Consider the following 9,421-nt stretch of genomic DNA (forward strand, 5'->3'; position numbering starts at 1 on the left):
ATATATATATACAGTGCCCTCCATAAGTATTGGAACAGTAAAGACAAAATTGCTCTTTTTGCTGTGGAGTCAAGAAATTTGCAAGTATGATCAAAAGATGAATATAAGACAAAACTGCAGAATGTCACATTTTATTATTAGCTGTTTCAACACGTACATGTTTTACCAGCACTTTTAGAGTTCATCCCACTACCTGATGTGAGCATAAGTATTGGGACAGCATGCCCATGCCATGACACCACCTCCACCATGCTTTACAGATGAGGATGTATGCTTAAGATAATTTGCAGTTCCCTTTTTTTCTCCACACTTTTGCTTTCCCATCACTTAGATAAAGGTTAATCTTTGTCTCATCTGTCCATAAAACTCTGTTCCAAAACTCTACTGGCTTTTGCCAAATCTAATCTTGCCTTTCTTTTTTTGGTGCTTGTCAGAGGTTTGCATCTTGTTGTGTAGCCTCTGTAATTCTATCGAAGTATCCTGTACATTGTCAGAGCATCACCCCAGGCTTCTAAAGGTTGTTGGTGATTTTACAGACATGTATTTTAGGGTTCTTTTTCACAGCTTTTATGATTTGTCTGTCATCAACTATTGCTGTTTTTCTCTGCCGATCAGGTCGTTGCTGGTTGCTGATGTCGCCGGTGGTTTCCAAACTCTTGATTTCTCCATGCCCTTTGTTTTTAATTGACTTCCTCTTTTATTTTAGCATCCAAATTGCTTGTTTTTCTGTCAAAGTCAGCTCCCTCGTCTTCATTCTGGGTTGTGTGTGTCGTCATCGAATGCAAGACTCAGAATACAGAAGTAATGGATATAACTGATACGACACATTCCCTGCTTTTAATATCTGAAGAATTAATGCAACAGGACACAGTTGATCACTTAGAAAGACCTGAGAGGCAACTGTTCCAATACTTATGCTCACATCAGATAGGGGGATGAAACTCTAAAAGTGCTGATCTTCTTAGTTGGTAAAACATGTATGTGTTGAAACACCCAATGATAAAATGTGACAATTTGTAATTTTGTCTCATATTCATCTTTTAATAATATTTACAGATTTTTTGACTCCACAGCAAACAGAGAAATTTTGTCTTTACTGTTCCAATACTTATGTAGGGCACTGAATATAATACAAGTATTTATATATATATATATATATATATATATATATATATATATATATTTTTTTTCTTTAGTCACGGTTGCAATATTTACAGATTTTTTGACTCCACAGCAAACAGAGAAATTTTGTCTTTACTGTTCCAATACTTATGTAGGGCAGTGTATATAATACAAGTATTTATATATATATATATATATATATATATATATATACTTTTTTGCTTTAGTCACGGTTGCACCCATATTGCTTAAAAATGTAAATATAGAATTTTTTTGTTTTAAAGTAAAACATTTTGTCAAACCCACAACCCCCCTTGCTATTTCAGAAAGGGCGCCCAGGACCCTAGTTTGAGAAATCTATTTGTATTAGAGCACCATACATTATTTTATGATTGTTTGCTTATGGTTCCCCCAGACCCTGTGAACATAGAAGGAAATGCTGAGTCTGCACATGTGATAGATCTTCGACCCTGGATCGATTATGAATTCCAGGTCATTGCCAGCAACATTTTGGGTAGTGGAGAACCAAGCATGCCCTCCCAGCCTGTCCGAACCAAACAAGCAGGTCAGAACAATTGCGAATTTGTTAGTGTTGAACAAAAATTAAAATATGAAATATTATTATAATTACCGGTATAACACATATTAAAGACAAATTGTCATAAAATATAAGTTTGGTTCCACATAGAAATGTTTGGAAAATAGTAGGGTATTTTTTCCACTATATAAGTGGGTTATTATTTTGCAATTTTTTGTTATTATTTTGTCATTTATCTTGCAGCACCCACTGTGGCTCCCAGTGGACTTGGTGGAGGTGGAGGAAACCGTAATGAACTTATCATTACATGGACTGTAAGTGCCATGGACCTCTATTGCTCTATTTTCATATTAGATTTGCTTTATTCTTTTTAATCAGTATGTAGAGTTGCTAACAGATGGTCAGTCAATGTGTCTTTATTACTCATCCCTCACCTTCTGTTCCATAATGAGACAAAAAAAAACGTTTTATGAATTGCAGCCCATGGCCAGGGAGTATCAGAATGGAGATGGCTTTGGTTATATCCTGGCATTCAGAAAGCAAGGCATGCCAACATGGATGGTGGTGAGAGTGCCACACGTGGAGTCATCACGATATGTCTACAGTAATGAGAGTCTGTCAGCCTACTGCCCTTTTGAGGTCAGAATCAAGGCCTACAACAAGAAAGGAGAAGGTCCCTTCAGCCAGATTGCTGTCGTACATTCTGCAGAAGAGGGTGAGAAACATTGGGAAGGATAATAATTTTCATTATATTCTGATTAGACTTTGCTTAACCACTAGAGAGCAGACAGTGGAGAAACTCCTCATTGAAAAGAAACTGATTTTCCTTTATCATTTGAGACAAGAGAGCTTATTATACTATATGAGTTTGTTGTTCTGTGGAAGCATATTGTCTCTTTCAGAAGTCAAAATTTCCTCCCAAAAACAATATTGAAACAAAGCTGCAGTAATGTCTCATCCCAGTTATATTAACACACAAAACCACCAACATTTACAAATCAAAATTAAGTGATCAGTTAGTAGTTGTAGAAGTAACAACACAAGAACCAATAATAACAGTACAATTTGAAAATAAACTAAACTGCTCTGCATATCCTTTATGAGGATCCCAATTTTATTTAAAAAGAAAAATTTCATCACATCTCATTTTAACTGTGTGGCACATTTCAGGACAGATCATTTTGAATGAGACAGTATAAACTGTATTATAACCAACATCAAACATGCGACTCGTGTAATCGCAGCAATGTACACGTGAAGAGTGTGTTTACAGAATTCGAAGGGTCAGAGATAGAATAAAAACTTATGACTTTTTATTTGACATTGAAATGTTGCCAGCTTTATAAAATGAAATAAAAAGATTAAATGGTAAACCAATGCATGATAACTGATAGAATGTATAACATGATGTTTTCCGTCCTTCCTTAGAACCTACCGTATCCCCAAGAAGGATTAATGCCACGGCTCTGACAGCTTTTGAGATTCAGGTGTCCTGGGACCCCATTCAACATCTGAACATTAATGGAGTTCTTCGGGGTTATGAGGTCAGGCCCATTCTTCTTTTAATATCTGTTACATCTCTTTTTATATTTCTATGTTGATTGTTAAACATAAATGGCATGACAGAGTTGATGGTTGTTTTGTTGACCATTGTGGGTCATTGTTGGCCATTGAGGTGGCACATCAGGATATGAGCTTTGCCCCATAGTGTGATTGCCTAAAAGAGGTACCGTTATCTCATTAGCTCCTTTTTATGAACAGCAGGTCTAGATCAGATCAAGGATCGTGAAACGCAATAATAGATAAGGCGCCTCCCTTTAGATAAAACCATGCTTTGAAATCCACTGGTATCAAAGGGTATTTTTTGCAGATTGTATTTAATTAAATATGGTAATATAATTTATTTTAAAGTCTTTCAGAAGCAAAATAAGATTTCATTATTTGTTTACCCACTTTAATTTTAATTTCTCAATACAGAATTCACATTCAGATTGTTTTCAGTATGATCAAGCTTGTCACAAGTTTGAGACAGTCCTCTTGCTCTGGTTACAGATTCGTTATTGGCGACAACATGAACGTGAGGCAGCTGCGGACCGAGTGAGAACAGCAGGGCTGGAGAACACAGCACGAGTCACGGGTCTGAGGCCTAACACTCTCTATCACGTTACTGTATTGGCCTACAACAGTGCAGGCACTGGCCCACCCTCCCCAAGAACCACTGTCGTCACCAAGAAACCTCGTAAGACCTCATTTTTGGGCTCAGGGTGCACTGGTAGCTTAGCTAAAATGTGATTTACATGAGTAGAACAAGCTTCCTGAGATTCTAAAATAATTTTTCTGCAAATCTTAACCCAAACTCCTACTCCTAACTACCTAGCCGGCACATGACCAAACTTTAAAGGTGACATATCATGAAAATCTAACTTTTTCCATGTTTAAGTGCTATAATTGGGTCTCTGGTGCTAACCCATAAAACGTGAAAAAGAACAACCTAGTAAATTTTTTTTTTGGTAAACTTTTAGCCCAATTTATACTTCTGCGCCGAACCTACGCCGTAGCCTACGCATAGACGCACACCCTACGCCGTAGCCTGACGTGCACCTCTCCAAATATCTAACAGCGCATCAATTCTACATGGACCGCAAGCGCTATGATTGGTCTGCTAGAACCCCTCCCTCCGTATGTACTTGAGTTTATTAGTGTTTATGTGCACTTTAATTTATTTTAATGTTACAACTTCTTATATAAAATAAAACAAAGCAAAGAACAAGTGTCTTATCATTTATTATACTACATAGCATTATACATCAGTAGTTGTGCGTGACAAACAATGATGATCTGCTATGGTACAAGTCCTTGTGGAGATTGAAAGAATGCCATCTTCTCCTGTTCCGTTGTTGTCTCCTTAATGTTGTTTTAAATAATGATTTAATGATTTGATATTTATTTGCCGCCGTCACGGCTATAATGCTTCTCCGACGAGTCGCTTCTTCTTCGGCTTTTGCCGTGGTACTTCGGGTTACACCAGCAACATGCCCGTGGACACTGCAGACTAGCGGTTTGCATGTGTACTGCACGTCGACGCGGACAACGACACAGAAGTTATTGATGGGAAGTTCGGCTCTTTTGGCTCGGCTCCCTTAGAAGAGCCGGCTCTTACGGCTCCCAAATGGCTCTTTATTTAGTATCACTCTGAGCCTTCTATTTTAGCCCAATTTAGCAATTGTGAATGGTTTGTGTTGGTAAGCAATTTTTTATTCAGTGTTTTCATAAAAGCCTTATTTTTATGCATTTTTTTTTCGCTACAAAAAAAATACACAGATACTATTATTTAACATTTTAATAAAACTTTAATTGAACAATTGAACACAGAACCACAGCAAACAAATAAATAAAGGCAAAAGTCTTAACATTAAGACACTTTAGTCTTTAGTGCAGGTTGGCATTCAGAAATATCCATATACTGTATAAAAACATGGACGTAGTGTCCATGACGTCACCCGTAGTTTTCTGAAGAGCGTTTTTCGAAGCTCAAAGTGGGCGGAGCGGGCCATCGCCATCTTGGCAGCGCGTCACTCCCAGATAATCGAAAATGGGCAAAAAGGCGGAAGCTGGTTGCTGAAGCCACGCCCACCTAGCTCGACGGCAGCGTCAGCAGCGGCAATCCACCTGTCACTCAAGTGGCCACGCCCTTAATTATGCAGAACTTTAAGGCTTAATATAATTTAAGCGGATGAGTTATAAAAAAAATTCACCCCCCTCACAGCAAAATTAGCTATATAGACCAAAATAATTTTTTGAACCAGGCTGTAAACATGTTTTTTTCTGCTGTAAAGTTGGACATTTTAACATGGGGAGTCTATGGGATTGACTCCCTTTTGCAGCCAGCCTCTAGCGGCCAGTTGACGAATTACAGTTTAAGTCACTTCCGTGTTGGCTTCACGAGAGAGAGAGGGAGGTTGCCGCTTGGAAATTTCAGATGCCTCAACTTGGATGTGCTGATTTGATTTCTCCACTCTGATTATTTTTCTTGTTTTTGATAAGACTCTCTATGAGGAGACCGATGTTGCAACAATGCAGTGTCTTCCTACCTTACCACTACACTCGCTATCTTTGGAGCGTGTGTCCCACTTCCTTCTTTCACATAATGGTATGATCCTAGTCTATCTTCCCATATGATTAGCTGCATGTGTATATTATTTTTTTGTAACGAAAAAATGCATAAAAATAAGGCTTTTATGAAAACACTAAATAAAAAATTGCTTACCAACTCAAACCATTCACAATTGCTAAATTGGCCTAAAATAGAAGGCTCTGGCTGAAGATTCGGCTCTCCCTGACGGGAGTCGGCTCTTCTCGATTGCTACAAAGAATCGGCTCTTAGAGCCGGCTCGTTCGCGAACGACACATCACTAGCAGAAGTATAAATGAAAGCTGACAAATAGCCTACGGCGTAAAGGCTACGGCGTAGGTCCGACGCAGACGTATAAATCAGCATTTCTCTGCAAGCTTGTGAAAAACGAGCTGCTCAGATTTCACTCCCCTGTGATGTAGAAAGGTGTGATGTCTTATTATAATATTACCACCTCTTAATTTGCAAGTTTTCACCACAGCGCCACCATTGTGTTTTCACAAGCAACAATGGTGTACCAATTCTAACACCATGGCGAAAGTTCGAGCAAAGCATGTTAACTGTTCTGTCTTTGGCTGCACTGATGAGCACAGAACACTATTTAGAGTGCCAGCGAGAGCAGTGAATTTATTGATTTATTTACTGTATATTACACTGCTGAGTTTTTAACATAAACTTGTGTGTGTTTCTGACACACATTTTGAACTAATATGGTTTAAAACACATGATTTCAGCGTGAAACACACGAAAACAGCGTGTTTTTGCTTCCACTCAAAATGGGCATTTTCAAAATGATAATTATGAATGGTCTGTGGGGTATTTTGAGCTGAAACTTTACAGACACACTCTGGGGACAACTGAGACTTATATTACATATATTGTAAAAAGGGGCATAATTGGTCTCCTTTAATGTTAAAAGGTGATTGAAAGAATTTCAGTTGAATTCATGTTGAAAATGTTTAATGTAAAAAGGTTAACAAAAAAAAACATAAATGGATGCCCTACAATGAATATCTACATTGATTCAATTTGCAAAATTAAAACAAATTCAACGGTGATTCAACCTTGATACACCTATTAAAAAATGTTGAAATGACGGCTGGGTACTCTTTAAATCAGAGGGCAGTGTTTGGTTGATAAGAATGCTGTTCTAAGAAACAACAAAGGCTGATTCATGTCCAACTTGCGTAAGCTGGTAGCCTAAGGGTGGAAGAGTTGAGAGAAATAAAAGATATTGTTGCATCACGATGTCGTGATATTTTGAGTTTTCCTTACAGAACCTTTCTTTCTGTAAGTTGCTTTGGGTAAAGACTGCCCAAAAAAAAAATCAAGCAGCTTTGCTGTTGACGTAAAACCACCTATATTTATTTTCATTCTCCTTCATAGAGAAAATAAACTGTCACTTGATCTGTCGAAATCGGTTACCCTACTTATGTAGATTACTGTTACAATAATAGAAATATAATCAGTTTGATTTTGCCACTAAAGATCATTAGAACAATCTGTAACTTCCATAACAGTTCAAATGCCCCGAACAGTCCTTCATATGCTTCAAAACTTGACATTTGCAATTCCTGTCTTTGTCACTGAGAATGGTGTGAAAGCTTTGTGGACTTACTTTTGCTTGTATCTTGAATTCTAGCCCCCAACCGTCCTCCAGGTAACGTCTCATGGAAGATTGTTGGTTCTTGGGTTACTGTGAGGTGGGATCATGTTAGATCCATGGACAATGAGTCTGCCGTTCTGGGTTACAAAGTGAGTGACACACTGCCACCCAACACTATGGCTATCTTTTAAGATGTGTGTTTGTGTTGGGTTATCTGTCTCCATCTGTATGTCATCAGAATATTTGCTCAGATTCAGTCATTTCAGTCAAAGGCTCCTGTCGTATCATTTCATAGCTTTGAGGTAAGAATTTAATAAATGAGCAGCCTAATGTCTCGTGAGAAGAGAACATGTGTTGTCCCTTATGGAAAAGCAGACCAACAACCCTATTGAGCCTGTTAGCAGTGAATAAACATTTTAACCAGTTGTGTAAATCTCATATCTGATCTGCTATAGGATTAAGGTCATTTTTGACAAGATGGTGTGTATTATATAACAAATCTTAACTGCTTGATTGCTTGTATTGTCAAAAAATTTAATGTATATTTTCGTACAGCGCAAAAACAGTTTAATGCGAATATATGCCATGAAGATATTAAGATTTTATAAACATCAACATCATGATTTTCTGTAAAGCTGCTTTGAAACTTTGTATTGTGAAAGGTGCTATACAAATACAATTGACTTGAAATGCTACACATCTTGAGAATTCATAAAACATAATTTTTAACAAATTGATTCTCTATTATTTTTGTAGGTCCTTTACAAGCATGAAGGGCAGTCTTCATTGAAGATACTGGAGAAAAGCAAGCACTCCATCACTCTGCCGTTACCCAAGGACAATGGTTATGTGGTTCTGGAAATCCGCTCGTGGGGAGATGGAGGAGACGGAGCAGCCCATGAGGCAATAGTGTCTCAAGATTCAGGTATGTGATACTAAAAGTAGCTAGGAGTACTGGATTTAGTAAACTAACTTAAGAACTAGTGTTTAAGTTCTAAATGATGTCTCTGAAAGTCTGTGTGTTTGATCCACAGGCACTGGAATGATGGTCCAGAACAGTTCTGGCACTTCTGGGTCCCTCTGCACATCTGTTCTGTTGTTCACTGCACTCGTTCTCATTGGCTCGTCTGGACTGTGATGTTAGCCAGTGATGAGGCATTTCTTATTCATATCAAAGAGAATTGAGCAGGTTTTCCTCAGAAGGGGCAGGGCTGTGGGTTGGGGGGGTTTTGATGAGGGATGTTGGAATGGATGCGTGGGGTGTAAAGTTTTAGAAGTGTGAGGAGTGGAAGGTTCTTTTGTATAAAAAGGCTTTTTTACAAGGATGACTGGACTGAGAGTCGTTGTGGGAGACTTTTTTGATTGTTATAATTTTAGACGCTTGCCTTAGACGCTCGGAAACTCAAAATTGAGTGGTGATCATGTCAGCATTTGGTTGTAGTTTTTAAAATTCAACAACAGCTCTGACTTGTTGATTTCGTCACAGGTGTAAATACACATGGATGTATTGGTGACATTTCCATAATGGATGAAACAAACACTTTTTTTAATACTTTGTTGCTACTTCATGGCAGCATGTGGACTGCAAAATGATCCAAATGAATGTTTACCTTTTTTATTTGATCTTTATTTTTTTGTGTGTCAATGTAATTAGAAGCAAGAGGGGATCAGGATTTTTATTAACAGGGTTTTGTATGTTTTGAATGATTGTAGCATTCTGCCTCCCTCAGTGTTCTAGTTTTTAAAGATGGAAGGTCTCACAAAAGCAATGGTACAACAGAACCCGATTCTCGTGTGGTTGTTATAGTGGGCTTGGCTTGCCAAAGTTATCACTCTGTTATCTCAATGTTATTGCTTTGTCTTTTTCCTCGAGGATTACATAAAATTGACGTCCATGGGTTGTTAATTTCTTTCATGGCACACTGCAAGAGTGAGACACTGAACATTGAACAATGCTGAAGATAACATTCATGGACAAACAAGTTAATTATTATCCTATAATATTATTATATTATTCTCCTAT

At 37.9% G+C, this 9,421-nt stretch overlaps 1 protein-coding gene across 1 annotated transcript in view; it reads left to right on the forward strand.

The window, feature by feature from the left end:
* The window catches only part of LOC107558367 (contactin-2-like), a 32,469-nt gene extending 23,048 nt beyond the window's left edge, over nucleotides 1-9,421 (forward strand). The window contains exons 16-23 of the mRNA XM_016242061.1: nucleotides 1,538-1,687; nucleotides 1,904-1,974; nucleotides 2,141-2,375; nucleotides 3,089-3,204; nucleotides 3,713-3,899; nucleotides 7,435-7,547; nucleotides 8,155-8,323; nucleotides 8,433-9,421. Of these exons, the coding sequence (XP_016097547.1) occupies nucleotides 1,538-1,687; nucleotides 1,904-1,974; nucleotides 2,141-2,375; nucleotides 3,089-3,204; nucleotides 3,713-3,899; nucleotides 7,435-7,547; nucleotides 8,155-8,323; nucleotides 8,433-8,536 (1,145 nt within the window). The 3' untranslated portion in view covers nucleotides 8,537-9,421. The remainder of the gene's footprint in view (nucleotides 1-1,537; nucleotides 1,688-1,903; nucleotides 1,975-2,140; nucleotides 2,376-3,088; nucleotides 3,205-3,712; nucleotides 3,900-7,434; nucleotides 7,548-8,154; nucleotides 8,324-8,432) is intronic.

The sequence above is a fragment of the Sinocyclocheilus grahami genome, unplaced genomic scaffold (genome assembly GCF_001515645.1).
Source record: "Sinocyclocheilus grahami isolate Dianchi unplaced genomic scaffold, SAMN03320097.WGS_v1.1 scaffold3.1, whole genome shotgun sequence".
Taxonomy (NCBI): domain Eukaryota; kingdom Metazoa; phylum Chordata; class Actinopteri; order Cypriniformes; family Cyprinidae; genus Sinocyclocheilus; species Sinocyclocheilus grahami.